General features: G+C 38.2%; 1 protein-coding gene across 6 annotated transcripts in view; it reads right to left on the bottom strand.

Moving 5' to 3' along the window:
• Nucleotides 1–352: 352 nt before the first annotated feature.
• Nucleotides 353–26524, bottom strand: part of LOC113075862 (disabled homolog 2-interacting protein-like) — a 104034-nt gene continuing 77862 nt past the window's right edge. For all 6 annotated transcript variants that reach the window (XM_026248523.1, XM_026248539.1, XM_026248533.1 and 3 more), the window contains 11 exons: nucleotides 24132–24686; nucleotides 13103–13247; nucleotides 10986–11130; nucleotides 10538–10774; nucleotides 10091–10292; nucleotides 8034–8212; nucleotides 5467–6352; nucleotides 3917–4039; nucleotides 2378–2574; nucleotides 1878–1965; nucleotides 353–520 (listed from right to left, as the gene is read on the bottom strand). In XM_026248523.1, coding sequence (XP_026104308.1) covers nucleotides 353–520; nucleotides 1878–1965; nucleotides 2378–2574; nucleotides 3917–4039; nucleotides 5467–6352; nucleotides 8034–8212; nucleotides 10091–10292; nucleotides 10538–10774; nucleotides 10986–11130; nucleotides 13103–13247; nucleotides 24132–24686 — 2925 coding nt within the window. The remainder of the gene's footprint in view (nucleotides 521–1877; nucleotides 1966–2377; nucleotides 2575–3916; nucleotides 4040–5466; nucleotides 6353–8033; nucleotides 8213–10090; nucleotides 10293–10537; nucleotides 10775–10985; nucleotides 11131–13102; nucleotides 13248–24131; nucleotides 24687–26524) is intronic.

The following is a 26524-nucleotide window of genomic DNA, read 5'->3' on the forward strand; positions in this document are numbered from 1 at the left end:
CTTTATATCCCCAAAGGCTGTGAGGAGAACATCTATTTTAATTCAAGTGAAATGACTTTTTCTGCAGGCTAGAAGGTCCTAGTATCGGTATAATGTCACCATGTTCGCTGTATTACTGTTTTTCTTTAGTTTTCTTTTCTTTTACAGTTAGTTGCTGTGAAACACGAATGAATGTCTAGTGGTGTGTCCTAACATGAAGTACTTGAACAGTAGTCTCATCAGTGGATGTTTAAAGTGGATCTTGCTCCACATTTCCAAACAATCGCTTGGAACAGTCTCCTCACTTGTGTTCACTTCTAGAATACCTGCACACTTGCTCACGTCCTCTCTCTTCGCTCTGTCTCTCTGTGGATCAGCAGTTGGAGCTGTTGCGAAACTCGCCGTTCTCCGTGATCTGCAGCTTGGTGGGGTTGGTGGGGGAGATGCCGTTGCGCGTCTGCATGCTGTAGCGCTCCTTCAGCTGTGACAGGGCGCTCATTAGCCTCGCGTTAGCCGCGTCCAGAGATGCTATCCGTTTCTCCTGCAGATAAGAGACAATTTCAGCATTTATACAAATCAGCAATTTCCGAATTTGTATGAGTAATTGTTTGGATGTTAACAGGTAGAGAGTGGGGAAACAGTGAACCCAGCCCAGACGGAGACGGATCAAGTGGTGTTTAGGGGAAATGTTGGTCATGCCATCGTTTTTTTAGGTTCTCATTTTAACTGACACATTCATGTTTCTGGTGGTGGTTCAAGGCTATTCAAAGAGAATGCATAATTCTGCATATATTTCCTGAAAATGATATTCAGTTTGGTTGATCTCCAGCTAAGCAACGTCAATAATTCTGACCACGCAATCTGATTAGATGAGAAGCATTGACCCATGTTGTTCAATAACAGCTGAATGTGAAACATTTCATAGAATGAGAACGTGGGAAAAGGGATTGATACCAAATGGTTATTTAATTTATGATTTGTTTTACTTTGTAAAATTGCTGTACATCATCGATTAAACTGTGTTGGAGGGTAATCATGAATAAAATCACGACTGTGGTGATCTGGCTCGTGTCTGTGACCGAATCCCAGCTGTGATGTTATTTGTGGCAACACTTCATCTGAAGTATTTAATGGTTAATGTCTTTCCTAAAGAGTACATGAAAGGAGAAGAAACACACCAATTGGTTTTCTTGGATGTAGATATCTAAATGAAATGTATATGAATATTTAATGAATTCACACTGTGTTGTAGTATTAGGAAGTGGGGTGTGTTGTTTAGATTTCAGAAAGTATACGGATGTTTGGCTGGGTTGGTGTCAGTTTAATCTGCAGAGAAGAGATTTCCACAGCCCTCATTGTAGGATACTGAATATTAACATTAATGATGATTAATGATGCGTATTACAATTTAATAAAAACATTAGTTTCTTTAGAAAAACTACAGCATAGTTTCCCTGGTGGGGGGTCCAATCGAACAACAGGGGAGGTTGTGAGATTTAAATGCCAAAAATACATTGCTCAAAAGTTTGGGGGTCAATAAAAAGGAATCATGATGTGTCACTGAAGACTGGAGTAATGACGTTACTCAGTATAAACATGTCTTGTGTACAGAGAGTTAAAAAGGAGAAAAGAATGACAGAAAAAAGAGGAAAGATATGATACTAACAACTACTCATTGCTATGAATTTATGAAATTCTGGTGTGATGACAACCTTCAGACAAAGATCTGTGAAATCCGTTTGATTTGTTGAAATGTTGTTAACATTTAAAATTAGTGCATGAAAATAACTTTTTTAGAAAAAAAAGTTGTAGACTACATTTTAGGAAGTAATTTGGAAATCAGTGTTTAACTGACACACCTAAGACATCAACACTGACAGACCTCTACACAGACATACCTGCGCATCAATGATCTTCTGTTTGGAGTCAATCACTGCCTGCATGTCAGCATGATCCTTCTTCAGCTCTTCCTCCACAGACATCAGCCTGCATCCACACAAAACAAACACACTGAGTCCAGCCTTCATACATCCCCGCATTCTAGCATGCCCCATAACATCAGTCCTGGAGGAAAGCAGCTCTCAGAAAATTCTGCCTTGAAGAAGGCCAAAAGTCTTCTAAAAGCTCTCAGTCTTCTCAGATTGCACTAATACACTATCAACAGAAGGCAAAATGACGCCCTGCTTCAGAGGCTTGTGGTAGAGTCCTAAAAAGTCGAAGTGCCCTCTCTTTGTTTGTTAAAATGTAAATTCTTCTTCTTATTATTATTTCTGACTCAAGGACTATATGTACAGATGAACTTACAGTATACTGACATATGACTTTTTTTTTTCTTTCTATTTTTCTTTCCGTCCCCTCATCTGCCTGATTTACCCTTTATGATACAAATATCTCTCACCTGCTTATGATGCCCTTCATCTGCAGATCTTTGTCTTCCTGTTGCCGTCTCAGTCTCTCCTCAGACTCGTCCAGTCGGGTCTGATACTCCAGCAACATCTTCTGCGCCTGCTCCTCTTGTCCCTTGATCCGGAGCTCATATTCCTCCAGCCTCTGCACCGACACACGCAGTCGCTCCTGCAGCATACTGATCTCCGCCTGATAATGCGAGAGACAACAACATTCTTCTTTTTATCCTTCACCTCATTTTCACCAAGTCATATCATCAAGAAAATCTAAAGTCATTAAAAAAATGTACCTATGAAATGTATTTGTGCATCACGTGTGGCGTGCCAATAGTACACTATTGATGACTATGGGAAACTTTTTTTCCGCTAAGGTTCAATTTGTTTACATTAGTTAAAAAAACGCATTGGGTGTCATAAATTAACAACTAAATCTTTTACAGCATTTTTAAATATCCTTTTGTTCACTGTTCATTTATGTTCATTCATAATATATTTACTAATGTTAATTTCTAAATCTTACAAAGTTAAAATGCATTAATATATGCAGAAATGACTATTAACCTAGATATAGAATAAATGCTGTAAAAGTTATGTTAAGGTATCAAGATGCTAACATCAATTGTTAGTCGAGTCTCATGATGACTGTAAACTGTTCGTATGAGGCACAGAATCACTAGTGTTGTTATGTTGTTAACTTGAACTAGTAAAAAAAGCTTGCGGAGAGACTCTGTGTAATTGACATAAACTGGAAATAACATTTAAATATTTGGTGAAAAACAAAAATAAAATTGTTGCCTTGACAACTAACTATAATATGTTTATCTACTAAAATTACAACAACAGAAATAAAGATAAATGGCAGCTAAATAGAAATTTTTAACTTCTTAACCTTACAAAAATGGCCAAAGCGCATACAATTACTACAACTAAATTAAAATGGAAAGTACTAAAGTATTAAAACTAAAAACTGCTCATTACAAATATGAATTAATACTATAATAGTAAATAAATAACACTTAAATAACACTGAGAGTTACTGCTAGTTCCATACCAGACACAGGACAAGGAAAATAGAAAGAATGACAGATGAACAGAGAGTAAGAACAGCAAAAAGGAAGCAGAGTATTACAGTATATCTCTTTTCTTTCACACACACAAGTCTGTGAGCACTTGTAAAAAATTGATTCGAAGAAGTGTGAAATTTCTGCACCACTTCTGGAATTAAACAGAATTTCAATCATTCCCAACACCTCTTCTGCCCATTCCCTTTCTTCCATCTTCAGGACAGGAGGCCAAACTACAGATGGCTTACTTAGAGTCTCTGCTCTTTAAACTGAGAGTTTAACATAAACCTACACATTTCAACCTTAAGTCAGCATGCAAAAACACCCAACTGAATGCTGGATTGCTGACACTGAGAGAATCCTCCTGTCTGGGTGAAATTAGTGCAGGATGATGATTCACTTCCCTTCCAGACTTGTGTTTGCATGAGCCGAAATGTCTGCTGCTATGGTGTGTGGGCGGTCAGTTACCTTTTCAGCTTGTGTGTGCTCATCTCTGCAATGCTCCGTCTCAGACTCCTGCTCTATATATGGCACATTCATCAACCAGGCAGCGGTGCGGTCCAGTGCACTGGGGTTCACTGGGGACGGGGCCTGTGGGACACACATACAAACACACACACACATATGCATGAATAAACTGAAGATGAAACAAGATGCACACACACACACACACACACACAAAGAAGTAATGCCAGGGGCATCCCTTTCTCAACAGGCAACATGGACATGATGACATTTAGCATGACATAAGTGTGAATAAAAAAAGAACATGTATGAAATGTGAGCATGATTATATATAATAGCATGCTAAGCTTGCTATGCTTATTTTATAAATTTAGTTCATGCAAATTGTTTATCGTGACATCATACAATTGCCATTATATCCGTCAATTTTCTTAAACAGCATTTTGTTATTTTCTAAATAAAAATACTTCACCATCCAGTACATCCTGGGACTGTATCTTAGATTTGAAATCATAGCTCTGAACTTAATTTCCCCCCCAAAAAAATATTGAAACATCCTTTATTTACAAAATAAATTTACTTAAGAAGTGAAAATATGCGAGGCATTAAGATTTGTTTTCAAAAAAGAAAACATCTTACAATAGGTTTATTTTCAAATTGGTGTGTGTTTAAAGCATCAAATATGTTAGATTTATACTTGGAGTGAACATAAAATGAAAATGTACTATTTTCTAAATACATGTTATTGATCTTATTATGAACAATTCATCCATGCATGTTTAAATTTTGACCTCATAATTTTTAATGCAGAAAAATAATAGTTCAGCTAGAGCTTTCAGCAAACGTATAATGCAACTGATTCGAAAATCAACTACAGTATTCACAGAAAGTCCACAGATACGACTTTCACAGTCAGAGAAAGAGCCTGATGGTGCTCTGCGATGTAATAAAAGTGTGCGCAACATGCGGTTTCCATAGACACGCTTCCAGCAATCACTTCAAGCAATCAATCACATCCCAAGAGAGAGAATAATGCATTGTGGATATGGGAAATGCCCTTCCTGTCCACTTCATTGTCAAATCGTAGAGAAAAATGACTGCCAGTGGCAACAGTCAATGTCAGGGGGTTGATGATTGGTAGTAAGCCAAGCCCTCTGATTCTTATTAGAATCAATAACTCAGATTTTCCACAAAATATATTAATATTACTAGGTTAAAAGAAAGATACATGATAAATGACACAGATTGCATACAGATTTGCCTGAAACAGATTTGCATGAAGCAGAAATTGTGATAGTCTTTTCTTCCCTGTTTTAATGTATAACCACATTTATTTTTTCCATCAGGATTGTATGCTGTTTTGCGCATGAAATTTCAAAAAAAAAAAAAAAAAAAAAGTGCTTACATTTTTGACAATAAACAATATGGCAATACTCCTTTAAAAATTAAGAAAGGTCACTTTTTATTTCATGGTCACTTTAAACAGTCCCAAACAAACAAATGCCGAATCATGAGTGTAGGATCTCTTTTTTATTTTATAAACATATACGCACCTGTTTATGTGGTGCGCGGTGCTTCATTTCCGGACTGTCCCCTTTAGAGGAGGAGCTCTGCTGTCGAAGCCGTGCGCCACTTCCAGGCCAGTCAGGTGATGATGACATCACAGTGTTATTAGGAGGCCGTGGGTAGGGCGTGGAGTTCAGTAGGTTGGGTGGAGTTCGTCCTCTGGGTGCAGTCTGTGTGGGTGGTGGCGGCTGGTCAATCCGCCGCTGAGGACCAGCGTTGCTCTGTCGAGGAACCGTAGGCTGGTTTCCATGCTGCGCGTCAGTTAGCGATAGCTGTCGTCTCGGGAAATCTCCCGAACGCCTTGCAAACTCCTCCCCCACCGAAGCTCCCTGGGTAAGGAACGTGTGCTTGGTCCCTCCAAGACCCTCCTCGTTGTTGCTATGGGAACTGACGGAGCTGTGACACTCCGACCCAGAGTCCCCACTCGCATTTCCTCTAGCTGACACGGGCAACCCTGCTGCCATCTGGTACACTGGATTCTGAAAGGATAGCGGGGCCAAGAGCTGTGTAGGCCTGCCTGGGGCCCCTTCTGTTCCTGGGGTAGTGGGAGTCTGTCCTGGCCTGTGAAGAGTAGGGCCTCCGGCAACATTGCCGTGGGGAGTCCGTGCATTCCAGGGAACCATGGCACCCTCACCCAAACCTTCTGAAGTGATCCCTGCCGGGATGGCAACGGGTTCTAACGCCCTGGCCGCTTCCTGCAGGTCTACCATGGACAAGCTCTTGCCACCATTGGCCAGGCCCAGCTCGGGCTCGTTGGTCTCGGAGTAGCTAGAGCTGCGGGCAGGAGAGCCCTGGAGGCCAGAAGAGCGTGTGACGAAGAAGAGCTCTTTGTTTTCAGGGGTGGGGGAAGGAAGGCGAGTGAAGTCCATCGGGCTAGTAAAGAGAAGAGATGGAAACAAGGACCAGGCAGGCAGAGTGTAAATAATTAAACACACACAGAATAGGAGAACAGTACACAGCTTGCTCTGTTCCAAATCTTGCTGCTGCCTTGTGTCTACATAGGAAGCTCCCCTAAGGCAGCATCCTAGCTGAAATGGAACCTTCTAAGCTAACACCTTAACACTCTAAGCCCTGAAATACCATGCATACACAAATGTCGGGTTAAAAGAGGATAACAGAAGAAAGACAACACATTAGCTTAATTCATTATCTTATATCACTAAAAAAAATTCCTTGTATGTGCAAGCAAACTTGCCAATAAATCTCTTTCTGATACTGATTTCTGATTCTGATTAGCTCGGTTCAAATCTAGCCTTGTTGTCTACACACAGACAGCATCCTAGCTGAAACAGCCTTCTAATGGACTGATTTGAAATACCCTATATAGGCAGCAATTTAGTGTGTCGTCCATCACTGTTGTGGAGAGCATGAGAGACTTGACTCACAAGGCTGATGTTAGTATGTTGCTAATAATTATTTTTTAAAATCTCATTGACACTATTTATTTAATTAATTCATTGAATTTTTGGTCATTAAAAACAAACAAAAAAAATTAAAAAGGCATGGAACTGGTTGAAGGACATTTATGAACCATAACCTACCAAACTAGTTAGTTGATATGTGTTACCAAACACTGGTTAGAATGTTGCAAAGATAACACATTTATAAGTAAAATGGTATAGCTTAGTCTGTAGCTTTTGTACTTTAATTACAGCAAAGCATTCTAAGATTGCCGTATCTGCATGTGATGCTGTCAGAGATGGTATCTTAGAAGTCAGCATCATTTTGCTACTGATCTTTTGGAACAGCACTGGGAATAAACCAGATGTCTTAAATGCTGCCTACCTAGGCAGCTCAGGCTGTGAAACAGAGCTATTATCTATAGACATATCAATCACAAGACCCTAATGATGTAGTAGTGTTTGAGAAACAAAACTTTTCATAACCCACAAGTTTTCTTCAAACATGCATATATGCCCCGCTAGACAGTTCCAGACAGGTAGAAAGCATCAGAGAGAATGCAAAGTTATTATGCGTTTCTTCCTGTCTTTACTTCTACCCAGAATGTGTTTATTATCTGGATATCTGAAAAAAAAAAGCTAATTTATTTCATGATAATCTCCTTCCAGACACCAACCAACAAGCTTCACTCGATGCCTTCTCCTTGCAGCCTCCATCTCTTTTGATCCCCCAGTATATTTATCTTCCCTTTCCCTGAATGTGTGTGTGTGTGTGTGTGAACTAAAATTACAGGCCTCTCATTCTCTCTGGTTCTCATAAATGTCGGTGGGGAATTAGCAGCGAGCTAGACAGATAAAGATGAGCCGCTCTCTTTAGAAGAGCAGTCTGCTGGATAAAGTAAGGGCACACTCTTAAGAACAGAAATGAGGACAGTCTTTGTGGCTGAAAGTGACAGATAACGATGAGTACATAAGCAATACAGCTGTACTTCACAACTTTGTGTCATTTCCTTAAGTAACACGGAGCTTGAAGCAGAATCATCATGAAATCTACAGAATGTTTTTTGCACAGCCATGCACAATTATGGACATATTTGATTCTGATCAGTTACAGTTGAACTAATTTGATGAAGTGGATCTGATTCCTGGCTTACCCCGGCAGGTCGCTGTCGATGGCCATCTTTTGTAATCCACTGGAGATGCTGCATCCAGGGGTTGGAGGGGACGGCACACGGTCAGAAGGAATGCTCATCTGTACATTCGAGGGGTTTGTTAGTGCTCCATGTACGTCCCTCAGTATTCTAGGTAACGGGCCAAGCTTGGAGATAGCACTCTGAGGACATAGATGAAAGACAAGAAATGAGATCCTGTAGCTGAGCTGATAGAGCATGGAGCTAGCTATGCCAAGGTCACAGGTTTGATTCCTGAGGAACAGGGTTACTGCTAAATGTATAGTGTAACTTTACTGCACTAAAAGCTCTTCTGGACAAAAAAAGCATCAGGCAATGTTTTAAATGTAAATGGTGTATCCATCAATCAACAATAAAATAAATCCTCCTTATTACCTCCTAAAGCACTACAGTACATTAGTGAAAGACCGATATACACACCAGGCAGATGAATCCATCAATATTTAGCCACAACTCAGCCAAGCCTGAACTGCAAATGTCCCATTTTAAGTATTTTCTAGAGTGAATTTTGAGTAATAGTTGTGTAAGTAAAGCTTACTTAAACCCATATATGTTTTGTACACCTCACATATGCACTATTGTTCAAAACTTTGGGATCAGTAAGATTTAATTAATACATGCATTAAATTGATCAAATACAGAAGCAAAGACTTACTATTTCTATTTCATATATTTCACTCTTTAAAAAAAAAAAAAAAATGTGACAGATTACAGAAATTCAGCGGTGCCATCACAAGAATAAATGACATTTTAAAACATATTAAAATAGAAAACAGTTATTTTAAATTGCTAAAATAATTCACTTTTTTTTTTTATCAAATAAATGCAGCTTGGTGAGCACAAGATACTTCTTTAAAAAAAAATAAAAATAAAAAAATAAAAAACATTTACCAAGATAATTATAATTGATCTATAACTAGATTGTATTCTCTAAATTTATGTTTTATGTTTTTTTTTTTTTTTTTTTTTTATAAAAACTTGCTTCAATGTATTTATGTGATGTAAATTAAAAAACATGGCAAAGGACACTTTTTCTGCACTAGTACAAGTTTTTTTTAGACTGATGTTTTCCAAAAGCATTTAATAATGGAACAAGAATATTGGTAATTTGACTGATTTAAATGTTTGATAATTGGCTGATTCTGTGGCATTCTGGTTGGCTGAATCTGTCTGGCTTTAAAATAATTATGTTTCACGATCACAGCATGATCATGGATGCATGGCTACAAATGATCCGTGAAATATCAATGAACAGTTCTTATGCACACGCTTCCCAGAAGGCAGCAGTGTCTGACCACTGTCAATCTGTGGCAGCCTTAGGGACTAATGGACTTCCCATGTAGAACTCAAACACTGAGAGGACACGGGCTTTCAGAGAACGTTCACCTATCGTGATCTGAATAATTCAACATAAAGTGCTGCTATGAGAATATTCAAAGTTTACAAATTTAATTAGAAATGTTTGTATAGCTGTAGGCAGAGTCTGTGGTGTGTGATCTGTGCATACACACTCAGACACACAGGCTTGAAGATAAATGCAACTTTGTTTAAATGCATTTAGACTGGAAGTTTTCTCTTATTGTGGAAAATCTGGCCAAACACAAACTAAGCTATATTTAGCTTTGAGGAGGAGGGGGGTTAGAAGATCATTTCTTCCAAAAATATGTATAAAGCAAGATATAAAGCAACAAACACACAGTGAACACATCTTTTAAGGTCTGAACATTAAAAGCAAACTTAATGAAGGATTTAAAGTCAACTGCAAGTTGGAGTTCAGCAAACACTACACTGAAGACATGGCGAAATCTGAATGTCTAATTATCAGCGACTAAATGATCACTGCAAAAACTCACTTGAGAGCAAAAATGCATGACCTATCTTCATTTGAAAAAATTATTCATACTTATATAAATATTATACTTTTTAGATTTATGCAGTTTATGCATGTCTCAAGTGAAACACTGAGCTGCTGAAACACTTTACACTAAAAAAAAGATCAGCTACAGGGTGAAGAGACTAACCTGGTCCATTTGGCACACCACCTCAGCTAGCAGGGAGTGCAAGGTGGAGAGCTCCCGGCCCAGGTCAATGTAGCCCTCGAAGCCTGCAGTATTTGAGATGGTCTCCGGGTTGGAGATCTCCAGCAGGAAGCGCTGCATGTTGGTCCACTCCTGCTCCAAGAACTGATTCATGAAGGACATGTACTCCTCCTTATTACCAAACCTGACAGAAAGCAGGAATAAGAATGACTCGCTAATAACTCAATTAAACACGCTAATGACTCTATAATCATAATTATATCTATTAACTTCATTTCCTTCTTATGAATATTATTTGTGCTCATAACAACATGACAAGCTATCAAACCGAGGCATTTCAAGTAATTCGTCAGCTCCATCATGAAACATTAAAGCGCTCTCTCCCTTCTCAATCGCACACACTCACACTGGAGAAAATGAAATGCTTACTTGGTAAAGTTTGCGAGGTTCTGCGTAACCTTGGCGATAAGCGTGAGTGTGCGTGCAGTGCGGTCGTCTGGGTACTCCTGCGTCAAGTTGAAGAGAGAAGGCGACATGATCGCCGGACACAGAAAACGCAAAAACAAGGAGGCGCTGATAAGACGCTCGCTGATATCCGGCCGCCCTCGGTTCCCACATTCCTGTCTCCACGACGCAAACACCTCCTTAAGTTCCCGTGGAAACACACTGTTGAGGAGAGGAGAGTTATTCCTATTGGTAAGAGGTTTCACAAATGATTTATCATCCTTTTATCCCATTCATTATTATTATTTCTCATCTCCCCTGGTTTGTTTTATATCTCTACTCTCATATATTGTTTTTCTAGTTTGATTTCTAAGAGAAACACATGAATGAGCAATAAACTGCATCACTGGCAATGACAACACATTGTATTTACCGGTAAGACTCAATGATCTTGCAGAAGGCTAGCTCACAGCACATCCTGAGGTTACTCTGATGTTCTGCTAGATCGCTAGATGAACATTTGGATGGATCCACCTCACAGTTCTCATCAGACTCATACAGAGCCTTTATAAACTCACCTACAGTGGAAGAAAGGGAAAATACATTAAACACACTTTCATCCGGTGTAAAGTCTAGCTGTTTCAACATAAATAGTATTTTCCGGGAAATCAATAAAGAATGGTGTCATCTATTGATTAATCTTGAGATGATTCTGTATTTCACACATGAACGCTTGCATCGCTGAATGTCAGCAAGGCAGCCTGTCATACGGACCCCCATCAACTTTCCTTCAAACGAACCGTCTCACAATTATTAGCAAGAAAATCAGCACCCAAGAGCTCGTCCCCGTTCCAATCTCTTTCCACTATGAAGCATCTAGTGAAAGTTCTGAAGTTTTCTGACTCAGAACTAATGAAAGAACCTGTCCCGGGAATATACAATAAACTTTTCGTTGATCTCAAACAAACAGCACAGCCAGATCCCTCTCTACAGAGACTCAGGGCAGGTACTGGTCGATTTCCCCCCCTCTGTTCTGTTTGCGCATGAAAGCATCAGGGAAAAATCTAACTAGTGTAGCATAAACCATATGGACGTCCAACTGATTCAGAATGGAAGTGGAGCCCTCTTTCTTCAGCTTCCTGTTAGAGACACTCAGTGGCCACATTATTACAAGAAAACATACACTACAGTTCAGTAAGCATTTAGAAAAAAGTATCTTATGCTCACCAAGGCTGCATTTATTTAATAAGTAATACAGTAAAAACAAGTATATTGGGAAATGCTATGACAATGTGAAATACCTTCAGCAATGGGAACACAGATAACTCAGTTAAGTATGATTGTTGGAAATGGTTGAAGTAGCGAATACATTCCAGCAGCTGAATACAGCTGACATCACAGTACTGCCACACACTCTTATCTCACTACATGCGGCACGGCAGTTCTGTACGGTAAACCCCAAATAGTTTGAAAAGGTCAGAGGAGAAGCCAGAAAACTCATTCAAGGCCACAAATACAAAACTAATCTGGTGGAGCAGCAAAAGAGCATACTGGATGTCACTCTTACTGCTGACAAACAGGTCAAAGGTGTCCTGCTCTGCCCTACATCAACATCTGCTGCAACACAAGAGGTCTTCAATGGTAAAAATAAAGCACATCTTGAATATAAACCAATTTACTATTCTTTGTAAAACAACATGTATATTTTGTGTATTCTGAGCTCATATAAATGGCTTTTTAGTATTTGTCAATAAGAGATTTAATGGCAGAAATGTAATACCACAACTGCCTTAAGGATATTTGATTATCATGTAACTGTATACACATTTGTGTGCATTATTTTAAGATATGTTTGTGTACATATGTGTGTTTGTGTGCTAGCTGCACAGCATTTCTCATCATTCAAAAACTAGTAACTATACACCAAAAGGGCCATGGTGATAGGTTATCACTTTTTCAGGGGTATCTTGCAATCCGATCTGAATATGAGAGCACTTAAGTACTCTAGCTCTCGAGTAGATAAAATGACCAAAAGGTTCGTCCCTGGTGCATATGTGCTGTTTATGTAATCGTGTGGTGTAATCCACTCTCTTTGCTGTCCCTCTCTTACTATGATGTCTGAGGCACTTAGTCAGTCTTTAGGAGTGAACCATTTAATAATTTAGCAGCACTTCACAAGTCACATTCATCTAAGAAAAACAACTATACATTATTCAGCACTACCAAATGGTTTCTTAATGCAAATCTAAAGAGAGAGAGATTCACTCAGATTCACACGTTCGCTTATTTAATCGCCCAAAGTCAATATTTATATTCAGTGTTCTGCAGATACATTGCTAGTCCAGACATATAAACACTTAATTCCTAAACTATGGCGGTATTAATAAACACAAGCCTTATCGGACACAGAGTAAGCCGACAGCAAAAGTGTCCAGGTGTGTGTGTGCCTGTTTGTTTGTGTGAGTGTTTTCACGGCTGTTGAGTCTTATCGAAAATGGATACAGAGAACTTAGGAAAAACCAGACTTTGGAAATGTCTGTTTAATATTACCCAGTGCGTCTTGCAGGTATTTCTGTCCGACCAGTTTGAGGTACTCTTCGATAGCTTTAGTGCCCAGCGTGTTCTCTCTGAAGATCAGGTGCTCGTTCTCCCCGCACCGATCCACCTCTGACATCATCAGATCAGTCAGGAAGTCCTGTGCCAAAAAACAGAACATGCTGATGTGTGAGCACTTTTAGTCTAAAAAGGAAAAAGAGAGCAGAGTAGATGGAGAGATTGCATGGAGAGTCTGTCATTATAATCGAAGCGGTTGTGCCGCTGATGTCTGTCAGGACATGAAAGAAAAGAAAGAGACAAGGAAAGAGGATGCTTGTGTTGAAGTGAAAGCTTCTCCGATCAAAGCTATCTGACATGGAGCCTATCAAAACCTGCAAATAGGAGTTAGAAAAATCTGTCTGCTCGCTGCTGACGTGCGCACACGCACACAGTCCAGAGTTCAGCCCAGCGTCCCAAATAAGAATCAGAGTGTGTGTGCGTCTCAGTCTCTTTTTACAGCAGTGAGTCACGACTGGCTCCATGTAGACTGAGGCTGAAAGCCTTTTGTCTGTGAAAAAAACTATCACCGTATATTTCTCATTACAGAACATACTATATGTCCTCATAATTCATGCAACAAAACTCTCTTCTCTTTCACACAAAATGTATCCCACTCTAATCTTCTTTTTTCCTAATCGTATTTGACTCATAATGTATAATGCTTTAATTCTTTTTCCCCTCACTATTGTGTTGTTTCAGCATAGGCAACTGGCTAAATAAACAGACATATAAAGACTTGAAATTGAATTTTGGGTCTGTGTCTGCGTGATTCATCAAGGACATTTCAGTTAAAACATTACAGTATAACAATTAAAACATTTAAATGAACACATAATTTAAAAGTTAACAGTGAAGCCTGTGGCGTCTAGATGTAATTTGGGAGAAAATAAAGTAGACTTGACAGGGCCCTACTTTCAATATCTCTTCCTCTCTCAAGCTAGGATTCATTCGGGTATGTGGTTGAACTAAACTAAACTAAAGCCCAAGCCTGGCATAAATGAGACCCTGCACCCTGACCAGACACCTGCTGCACCTAAACGCACTCATTCTCATTATTTTCATCTTTATGGATCCATATGCTTGGAAAAATTCATCCATTACCAACAACTCACACACTGAATATTTCCAAGTTTTCCATGATTGTGGTAACCCTTATTTTAAGGTAGGGGCACTGACCTATGACTGTCCACATCTTCTAACAACTTTAACATTATTTTACAATCGTAAGTGTATCTATGAAGATTATTATTATTATTTTGCATACTTTAGAATAATATTAGGAGCATGCTTCATAATCCTCGCATTTCACCATTAAATCAAAAACATGAGAAACAAACTGAGGTGCCATTTTACAGATTGCACATACAGTATATCTAGTAAAATTATTATTAATAATTTTAATTAATAATTGAAATTATAATAATTGTCGAGGTATGATCAGCTCTCTGAGTCAGATCCATTAAGATATGAGACTAGTCACAGAGAGGAAGATCTCATAAGCCTCGAGATCCTCCCCTTACATGCACACACAGTAGTGGGCACTATTAACAAAATTGTCCATTACTGTCAGAGTTAATCAGCTAGACTATAGCTCACCCTTAATCAGAACGAGACGAGAGAGAAACACAGGAAACAATAGAGACGAGAGAGAGCGAGAAGACATTAATCACAGTAAGACATACATATAAATCTAAAATGGAAAGGAAAGCAGAAAAATAAAAATAAAAATAAAACGGCTGCATAAAAATAGATGGTCCACAGGAAAGCAAAGCCATTGCACAGGGGAAAAGAGGAAAACAGAAATATATGTACTGTAGCTCACAGGAAAAAATGATAAAGAGAGGATGGAGGGATTAAAAAGAAGATGTAAAAACCCCTCAGGATTCACTGCATTCCCTGGAAACATAAACTCATAAAGGAGGAACCATCTGACCGAAACACAAGTTTGTGTGCTCTGCTGAGAGAGAGAAGGAGAGAGAGAGAGAAGTTTTGCCTACATTGTCTGGACCAAATGTCCCCACAAAGATAGTAAAACCTGAAATTCCTTCATTGTGGGATGCAGCCAATCTTCCCTCCCATTTAAAAACAGCTCAATAAACATATTAAATAATGTTTTAATGAAAAATGCTTTGTTTGAGGGTTGAGTTTAGAAAATATGGTAAACTCTGAATGAAGATTGAGACAGACAGACAGACAGAAAGACAGATAGACAGATAGACAGATTGATAGACATATAGATGGATGGATAAATGGATAGACTCATTTAAGAGTCTTGCTATCAAAGGTCACTAAATCTACAGCACACACACACACACACACACACACACAAATCTACAGACAAAAGATGACTCATTAACTTCTGCAAAGATATTCTGAGGGAGTGAGCAACAATACAAACAAGAGGAAAAGAGAGAGAGAGAGAGAGAGAGAAAGAGAGAAAGAGAGAGACAATTCCTACACCTTTTGACCATTTAACTTTTCCATGACTTTGCCATTAATGCATAGGAAAAAATAATTATGAATACATATTTTAGAGCTGAACAATCCTTTTTCACTACAGACATTTCTAACAATGTAATGATACTGAAATTCTGACCGACACAGATAACAAATAATTCAATTATATAATTGGTTTGATGAACAGATGATATCATTTCCTACTTGGATAAACATAAATGTATTTATGCAAAGTAATGTTAATAAAGATTTTTTGTTTTCATGGAAATGAACTCATTCTATATACCAATGCATGTTTAGTAGTGCTGCTGACTTGTGCTCTTAAAAGGAAGATTCTCTTCTTCACGAGATTAAAGGGTAAATCTATCACTATCCCTCATAATATGTGCTAGGTGATGAAACAAATGAATAATTAGCTTCATTTCATTTGCAAATGTGAAATGTCCAAAGTGGCTTTACAAAGTGCATGGGTGCCATTTAATCCCAGTGTGTTCCACATGAGCCATTTAAATGCTGCCAAACAGTTTTTCTCTCCCCCAAACCCCAAATGGCCTCTTAACTCAGTCAAACACACAATAATTCAACATGACCTACTGAAAAACAAAAGTGAGTGATTATTAAATGTCAAAGATGAATACCTTGCCTCCAGTTTCGTCATTACTTGTGTGTCATTCTCAGCACATTTCTCTTTTGATCTAAAGCCAAGCTGTAAACTGAAACACTGTTATCTTGCTCCTTCTCCATCTCCGAAAAACAGAGGTCAGAGAAGGTCAGATGCTATTTAGCAGACAGACGGCAGGAGGGTCAAGTGAGAGAGCGAATGCCGTAACACGTGTGAGAGAAAGAGAAGTCAACTATCACAGAAGCGCTGAATTAAGATCTCAGTCCCACATTCTAGAACCTTGAGTTTTCTCTGCTGCATGCGTGCAAATATGTGCGTATGATTCTATTTGGTGCAAATGTGTGTGTTTATGTGCGCTCACGACCCTCAGTGAAAGTAGAAATGCTCTGCTAGTGAAATGCAAGGCTGTGGGGCAGCTTTATCCAGTGTGCTTTCTGACATAAGACTGATTGTTGTGCTGTTGGACTAAAGTGGGTCAAACAGACATCACTTCTAGGATCGTACAACAACATTTCCTAAACATTTACCTTCTTATGCTTTCTAAACTGTCTGCAACTCATCGACACAATCTAGAAAACGAAAAAGCTGATTGACTGATTTAAAGACATCAATTTAACTATGCATTCTGTATTGTATGTTTTGTATAGTATATATTTTATTAGGCTGTCGCAATCATGGAATTGTGCCAGATTATATATATTTTCAGATAATATTTTGTAATTAATGACAGTTGCTATGTTAATGTTACTTGTAAATGTAATACATACATTAAATAGTTTTTTTTTTCCATTTTGAAATGGCTTAAACTTTTTTTTAATTATTATATTTTATGTGAATTATATTTATATAATTTGTGTATGTTTTATAAAATTTGTATTCATATTGTTTGTACATTAGGTGTGGGTTTAAGATTTTGCTTCATTTCACAAAAGAGAAAATCTGTCAATTTAATATATTCATACACATTTCTTTCAACATTTCAATAAATTGTAGGGTCTCATAACTAACGCATAGTATATACAACTTTTAATATAGATATCACCGGGCCTGAAAGCACTTTACACTTTTGTGCAAGGATCAATTCAGATAATCAGGGAACAAATAATTGCAATCATATGATTATGTAATGATTGTGTTTTGTATTGTGAAGTCAACATCTGCATACTGGGTCTCAAAAATGCCAGTCTACGTGATCATTTCTTGCCAGGCATAATCACATGTGTTGCAATCAGCACAGAAATGACATCACGCTTACATCATATCATAAAACAGCTGAATACCTTGTCTAACCTCAAACTTTTGAGATGAATGGAAAAGTGTTAAAGTGTGTGTGCATGGAGAGCCCGCTGAAGTGGATGCCATTTCTACGGCGAAGCACGACTTCTGTAATAGCTGTCAGGGCAATGTGCTGCTTCAGACCAGAAATGACATCCTTTCAGAGCCAGCCTGCCTTAAAGTGCAGCCAAGCGAGATAGAGAGAGAGAGAGAGAGAGAGAGAGAGAGAGAGAGAGAGAGAGAGAGAGAGAGAGAGAGAGAGAGAGAGACTGGCAGAGCATGAGTCTATGACAAGATAAGGAGATAGAGAGGTGAGGGAGATAGAATTCTCCTCAACTAATTGTATGTTTAATCTTCTTCCAAAGTGTATTTAGTGGTGGAGAGAGAGAGAGAGAGAGAAAAAAAAGATTGCACGATAAAAATCACACCCACATGAAACTCAAGCAAGAGATAAATGAGTGTTATTGTGTCCTCTTGGGCTCGTGGTCTCAGTGGGATATCGTTTCTCCATTTTTTCCATCACGAGCACACTGGTCTCAGGTCCAGTCAAGGGAATACAGTGACCCTCTGATGTGACCACTGCAACATTACCGTAACAGAGTGAGTGCATTAGCAGAGCGAGAGACATTGGGCTGTCAAGATTCCATCAGAGGATCCTTCCCAGTGAATCTGTCACTGCAGGCTCTGTTTGGTGGCTCAACTAACCGTGTCCAGACTTTTCAAAGGAACATAAACAGACAAGCTCTGTTATCCACACAGATGAGTCTGCTTCATCTTCATTTGAAACTAATTTAGTCCAATTTAATTTTGTTCTGTCAAGTCATGCATCTGTCAGAAACAGACAAGCCAGCTGAAGTAGAACAAAGACCTCTTAAAATACAAATCTTCTACATCTGCTTTGAGGGCTCATAAAATTACTATTCGACTATAACCGAGTGCTTTAATTACACTGAGAATAGAGGCATGATGTTAGGAAAGTAAAGCACTTGACTGAGTCTTCATTCCTATGAAATGCTCATTTAAGTCAGAACTAGGGTTGGGCAATATAGCTAAAATATCTTGATATTTTCAGCATTTTGGAGATATTCAATCTATATCTTCATTTGTAAAGGAGTGTTGTAAAAGAGGAGCCATGACCACACATGATTTTCATTAACTTGTACATACACACCAATAATACATATACTGTAGCACTATTTATATAAAAGCATAATGTTTTTGATTTAACAGCAACAACTCAACAGGTTTTTCTTTTAATATATTTTAAAACGCAATTTATTCCAGTGATGGCAAAGCTGCCGTGTCTTTAGTGCCCTTTTTACTACCGAAGGTTGAATTAGATTTAGCTTTTAAAGCATTTATCTTAACACTCGATCTTAACAGGGAATTAATGACTAAATAAAATTGTGATATTATTTATCGCTGGTACTGTAAGTATCTTGGGACTATTTTGTAAACCGCCATCCTCTAATGAGATTCTGCTCAGGAGCTGCTTTTCATTTGGACCGAATGCAACACTAAATCGTTGAAAAAGAAATCAGAAACAATAAGCTACATAATTGTCACTTGTGTCTCATAAGGCATCTACATTAAAGTGCATATGATCAGCTGGTTTAATCCGACATATTGATAACACAAAAGCAAGTAGACTGGATTTTACAGCTGTCCTCAAAACAAATGACCTTGGACAGCCCGGATGATTCCATCGGTGTTACAGTTTTAATGGCCCACATCCCTCAGGGCTTCTTTGAGAAGCAGGGTAATTAAGAAGCAATAATTAACAGCATCTGAATCTGATTCCCCCCTCCCACACACACACACGGGACCCAGGGGACAGCGGACGAGGGTCAGATAGAAGTATGATGACCCTCGGTGAACACTAGTTTAGTTAGTTTAGTAATAGCAGACCCCCTCCCCCCTCCCGTTCCCCCCTTTATCAGTAGTTACAGATGTGAAGTGCAGCTCACCAGTGAAAGACACTAATGACTTTTAAAAATGGAAAGAGCGGCCAATCTCAGAGTCAGCACTCACAGCATAATGATGCAGATCTGTAAGTCGTTCGTGGACCAGTGACCATCTCTAATGACAATGTGGTGGTCCACAACTTAGACTGCAGTTCAGTCAACATGAAAATATTAGAAGAAAGGATGGCATCACTGATACGAACCATTACAAAGTGACCATTTCACTCCTGTGTCATTTCCAACAAATCTCCAGTCATTTGTGATTACTGGATGAAGGCTTTTACTAAATCCTTTTGATTGAGGAGGATTCATTAATGAATCATTTAGATGATTCGCAAATGCTACATTGTTCACAAATGCTACATTGTTGCATGATTAGGTTCTATACTAAACAAGAGCAACAGGCTATCTAGCATATACAGTATATCTAAATCTGGAAAAATATAAATAACAGCAGAGTGTCAAAAACAAAAACAAATAAAACCTAATTCACTAAATTAAAATTCAATGACTTTACCATCATCAAGATTTTACCTTGACTTGCTCTAGAATACTTTTCTCTGATACTTTTTGGGTGACTATAGGATGTCTGAACTGGTCATTATCAGGGCTCTAAAAAAAAGGTCTTATAATGAAAAATAAGGTTTTCCCATATCTTTAGTAATAAATGAGTTAAAATTACATTTTCAAAAATATTTGTTCTAAAATATCCTTGACATCTGATTTTATAAATACTGATAATAAGTGTCTGACAGGCTACACTTATACATCAGCAGTGTGTGTGTCCAGAAACATGGCCCAGACAGACATGGTCAGGCAATAAGGAGAGAATAGAATATATAATTCATAAACACTGGAAGAACTAAAGAGAGTTGTACAGTTCCTGTTCCATGTACTGTTCCTGGTTCTGTGTATCATTAATCTACAAACTTTTTAAAGGAATTGGTGTATATCCCATGTGGACTTTGTCTATTTCAACGAACCCTCAAATTCCATGTGGAAAATGTAAGGCACATTTGAACAACAGCCTAAACTGACTGATAATTCTGATGTATTTTCAATCTGTTAATTAACAATAATCGTTTGGCTCTAAATGTTACAAGTTTTTATTCTCAGGTGATTTTGTAATCTGGAAGCAAAGTGACTAATAAAGGATACTCTAAATTCTCAACAAGCAATTCACCAACAGATTTGATGTTTCTAAAATGACTGAAGATGTTCTGCTGAAATTATGCCAACAAAAACCTGAAGCCGAATACATATACGTAACAATGAACAAATTAAAAAACCTGTTTCACGCTTCATTTCTCTGATTCTCCATGGCTAGAGGTAATGGCACCAGAATAACTACTTGATGGGCAAGATGTTAAAAATACTGGAGTGTAAGGCAGCATAAATTCAGTTCCTTGAGAGCTGGCCACTGAAATTACCCTTATGGCCAGGCACTGATTAAAAACATAGTGGTAGATTTGCTGTCTGAAAATCTTGTTTCATGCTTAGTTTGTCTAATTAGACTCCACACACAGGTTACAATAATGAGACTATTCAGCTCAACTACATATCTAAAAATTAACCAGCAAAATTGTCTTTCGTCTCTCCTGTTCTTCCTCAAACACTGAACGCTGACATTAGCGCAGTCTAAACACACTTTTCACTAAATGCCATATATACTAGAGGCTTATCCAACTCCATCTAAGGTCATTTTGCCTTTGTGTTTATACTATCCTGTAAGTCACTGCAAACATACCATCTACAACAACCCTGGATCTGCCAATCAGGGCCTGACAGACTTAAAAGCCAATACAGATAAGAGCAGCCATATTAAAGGACTAGCTCACCCAAAAATGCAATTTCTTTACTAAGTCTTGAGTCAGCCTAGGTGTTTATGAAATTCTTATTTCAGGCGCATCTAGTCAGAGTTATATTAAAAGTTGTCCAAATATGACCAAGCGGCTTCTGTGTATGACAGATACCGGAAATGAGAGAAAAGTATTTATTACGTTTGAAATATGGATATTTTTCTCACAAAATGCATTGATTCACTACAGAATAGGGCTGTCACTTTTTATTCAATACTCGAATATGCATTCGAACATGACGTAAAATATCCGTAATTGAACTATAAATAAAATATCCGGTTTTTAAAATGACATGTGTAGCATTTTTTACAGTCTATGATTAGACCGTTTGTTTGTTTTTATTTTATTCTTTGCCATCTTACCCAGTAGAGGGCACTCTAGACATATTGTAGCGTAGGCCCATGAACAAATCAAGCGAATAATAGCTAGTAGCCAGGCACGTCTGTGCGCTCTGAACGTGTGTTCTCCACCGCAAGGAACATTGTAAATAAAAAGAGAGCGCACTTAATCCAGATCAAGCTGAAAGACTGCTATTTCTTGCAAACAATATTAAGAAATAAATTAGGCTAGGCTTTATGCCTTACTCCTGCTGCATACATTTGTGATTGAATCTCCATTAGGCTACGGTGTGTTTTTTTTTTTTTTTAAATGTTATGCTACGTAAATATTCAAATATATTCGAATACATTGCGTGATATTCGATATCTGTTTGAATTCGATTTTTCTGAAAAGTGACAGCCCTACTACAGAAGGCCATTATTCAACCCCCTGCGCTGTGTGAGGCACCTTTTATTATGGATATGTGCATAATTTGACGACTTGTGGACTGTTCAACTGCAAAAAACTGCAATGATACGTAGCATCATAGAACGTCTATGAACAGAGTCATGCCCACTTTTAGGGGAAAACAAACTGCCATACAGTATTGGATCGAGGAAGTGGACTAACCTTACAACATGCCAAAGAGTTTTTGTGTGGTTGGGTGCACCAATAATGATTGTAAAACCCCAAATTTGAAATATCTTGATTTTATGGAAATTTCATGATTTATATATGATGCTAATCGAACGCTAAGCCAGGCTAGTTGTATGGCTGGAAAGAAAAGTGCACACAGTTATCTAAATCTAAAGACATAATATATACATTTAAAGAGGTTTACTTCCAAATACGAAGTAAAATCATTCACTGGCTCACCTGGTGACTCGATGAGGTACGAATAAATGTCCCGGTAAGAAACTTCTGGCCACTGGGTGGGGTTGTTACACCAGTTTGACACTGGGAGAATGAAGGGACGTACGTGTATTTAAATTAACCCAATTAAGTTTGTGGATGTATCTTTCACGCTCTGTGGCAGGCAGAGTGGACATATAATTACTTGACATGTTAAGTCTTAGGGATTTCTTAAGTTATTCATGCCTGCCCTCTGTGTACGGACGTTGCATATAGCCAGGACAATTTTTAATATAAGTCTGACTGGATTCATCTGAAAGAAGAAAGTCATATACAGGATGACTCGAGGTTGAGTAAAACACAGGCTAATTTTCATTTTTGAGTGAACTAACCCTTTAATACCTCCCTTATGATATAATGGGAAGATTTGCTATTTTGCTCTTTGGATCCCTGAATTCTAGGCTGTGAGAACCGGGGAGATTATCCCTCTGAAAAGCCTCTCAGCATGTGAAATCCGACAAACATAAATACAAAGATACACAGATGTAGCCAACACAAACTACACACAATCTTTTAAATGTAGTATTCCTTTGTTAACCCAAACAGCAGGGAATAACAACGGGGTACTACAGCGGAGATAACAAACTGGAATTGGATAGATTTTGATTCACCATGACCTCTGAAGTTCAATAAGAGCATCAATAAAAAACAAAATGCACAAGGAAAACACACAATGGACAGAATAAAAAGCAAAAATTGAAGAAAACATAGAGTCACATAAACAATTCATTTAAATGTTAAGTCATAGATTTCAAACAAACAATATTTTATATTTCACAAATGTATGTTAAGAGTAATCTTTTAATAACGAATCAAAATTTATAAATGTATGTATTTTTATGTATAATGCTTTAGATTATAATTTATATGATATGTTTAGAATATTTATTTAGAGAATATTTGTGAATTCATAATAAACTAAATTATATATTTTGTTCATTGGTTTCATTGAATCACAAAATAATGTCAACCTGTATAAAGAATTACATAAGGTGTTATTTATGTTGCTCAAACATGTGACAGGTCATGTGACAGGCTTTTCCAGATGAACATATGCACATTTGGTGAAACAAAACCAGTATTCAATGATCAAATTCTCCATCTATTAGAATAACAGATTGAAAGTGTGCAGTAGATACATTTTTGTCTTTCAGCTTATGATGATGATGAAGCAAACTGGTTAAACATCTGGAAATTAAAGCACAATGCTGTAGATATGAACCTTGACATGGCCAACTAATGCGAGTATGTATTTTAGCAGTGCATTTAACGCCTGTATTGTTATCATCTCTGAATTCTCTGAATAAAGGTGTCTATATATTTTCATATATAAAGATCAAATTTATACTGTGAAAAAAAAAAAAAAAAAAAAAAACTTGAGGCAGAATGAAAAAGTATTTATTTTAAACATTTTTTTTTCTTCCTTTTATGTTATTATTATTATTACTGTTATTTTCCTTAACATTATTATGTTCTTCCATATTGTCTAATATTATTCTTTCATATTTCCTTTTATGTAGACCCTGTAGCACAGTTTGAAAACCTTTTGCTAAATGACAAAATGACTTGGACACTACCTTGGCTTTCCCGGTGCTCTGTAAGATGTGCACCAGAGCGCAGGCCATCTCCTCTTTGTTCTTGACGCTGATGACTGGCTCCAGCACAGAGCAGAGCAGCATGTAGTTGTTGGTGATGTACTCGGCAAACTCTTTGTAGAGCTCCATGGGCAGGATGTTCATGCTCTGGTACCGGGTCTTGATGCGCACCATGGGACCCGCTGTTTTCCCTTTACCTGGATTGGGTTGGCCAACTGGGTACCATTTCTCCACCAGCTGCCTGCTCGTGACATTCCCCACTGGAATGCTCACCAGCCCCACGTAGTTGTTCTTGTCCCTTTTCTTCTTCTTGTCTGAGTCCCTATAGAGATGGACGGTGATGTTCTGGACTGTAGGGAGGTTATTGAACTCAAAGTGTTCACCCCAGAAGACGTTATCGGTCTTCAGCTTGCAGGTGGTGCGGGCATAGAGGCTGTCGTCCAGGCAGAGCTCACAGAAGTACTTTTTCTTGGCCGGAAGGTCCTTAGCTTCGATGATCCACAGCTGAAGCGTATTCTCCACCCGCCGACTGTTGTCCTAGAGATGGAAGAGTATTGTGAGGTCAGTGGCTGTAGTGGATTATTACCACATCAGTTTAGTAGCATCTAACAGGGTCAGCGATTTAGAGATGACATGCTTTTCAACTCCGTGATAAAACACCCTCTGCTTCAGATCACCCACCCTTGGCTGGAAATTAAAAGGCGCTTTATTTTAGACCACTTCATGACCACTTCCCATAAAGATAGCAGGACAGTGCTGTAAATACTGTGTGACTTCATTCAGCACAATGTCATTCACTGGCCTTTTTTTAATATTATGGTCTTTCCAGTGTGAAGTCATGTGGGTTAATATACAAGAGACTGCTATAAAGTTGACCTGCATCATGCTTTAGTTACGTTTAAGCTTTTGTTCAACTAAAATAGAGGTTAATTTATAGACATCCCTCCTTCCTCTTATAACTTACGAGGAAATGGGGGATGAGATCAGAATAAAACTAAATGTCGCAGCTATTTCTGAGGCCACAGACCATCATGAATCACTGAGCTAAAAAGACTTAATCTCTTGCTCACCAGCGGTATACAGCAATTCTTGCCCCCCACCCGCAAGCCACCGCACAGTGCCCTGCCCAAAATTAGTGATGCCATGCAGAAGCATCTGTATCTGGGGTGAAATGTTACCACTGATAGGACACACTGATGAATAGTGATGATAGTTCATCATTGTCTGTGTGGATATATTTTGTGTTCCTCTTTCTAGGTTTTTCTGTCATTCAGAAAGTATAAATTTGGCAGGCTTTAAGAAGTCTAAAGCTGGTTAGTGGTGTAGATTTAAAGCCGGTGATGTAGGTCACTAAAAAGGCTGCATCAGGGCGGCATGACTGCGACTGCAATGCAATAATTAAAACACCTTCAGGTTTGTTAATATTAGTAGATATTAGTTGTTAATTTGTTAGTGTTAGTGTATTATTTGTAGCAGCAGTAAACTAAAATGTGCTCTGTATATACAAATATACAGTATTAACCTATTGTTATATTCCACTGAAATAAAAACATTTAATATGTAAGCAAAATAACAACAACAATAATAATACAATACTAATAATTGACAACAGAGAAGTGTTTCTCATTTTAGTTTTAGGGGGATACTGTAGCTAGCTAGCTCTTGTTGAGTTGCTCTGAAACGCTGAAAACACCGGATCACGTTCACTCTGAAACACGCAGCACATATATTGATCTGAATAAATCATAGCTTCTGGGATTTTAGAATCACACTAAGCCATATTAGTATTATTATCGGTTTTATTTCCATGAATCATGCAACCACCGGCTGTATAAAGATTCTTTGCAATTCTAGAGTAAATAACAATACAACTTCCATTGTTGAGTGACCTGTGCATTTAAGGCTCGACTGATGAATTGCTGTATAACAGCAGTTGACTGTACAAGGAACTACTGTAGGCATTGTGTAGGGCTCTAGTGCCCATGGATATTCCCACAGAAATAAACATCCACTAAGGCAATTGATTTCGCTCTTGGTATTGAGGTGCTCCATTGTGCGCCCTCATCACAGATAATGAACTAATTAAGCAGGCAGACAGAAATGGGCCTCTGCTGCAGAAGCTAATGCCTGAGCTATGATCATCTTAACACTACTATAGCATCAACTTCTGTCTGAAAGCATCATCTGTTTAGGCAAAGCTCTGTAAAGCCTGGCTCTGGTGTTCACCTCAGAAACCCACTGAGTAATTCAAATGTAAGACGGAGCGGCGAGACATTAAACACATCCCCAGGCAAGCTGGGAAGGCGGCAAATATAACTTGAAGGGTGTGTTTGATTTTTTTTTTCGGTTTTATTAATAATTAATTTGCTTAATCA

The sequence above is a fragment of the Carassius auratus genome, chromosome 5 (assembly GCF_003368295.1).
Source record: "Carassius auratus strain Wakin chromosome 5, ASM336829v1, whole genome shotgun sequence".
In the NCBI taxonomy this organism is placed as follows: Eukaryota; Metazoa; Chordata; class Actinopteri; order Cypriniformes; family Cyprinidae; genus Carassius; species Carassius auratus.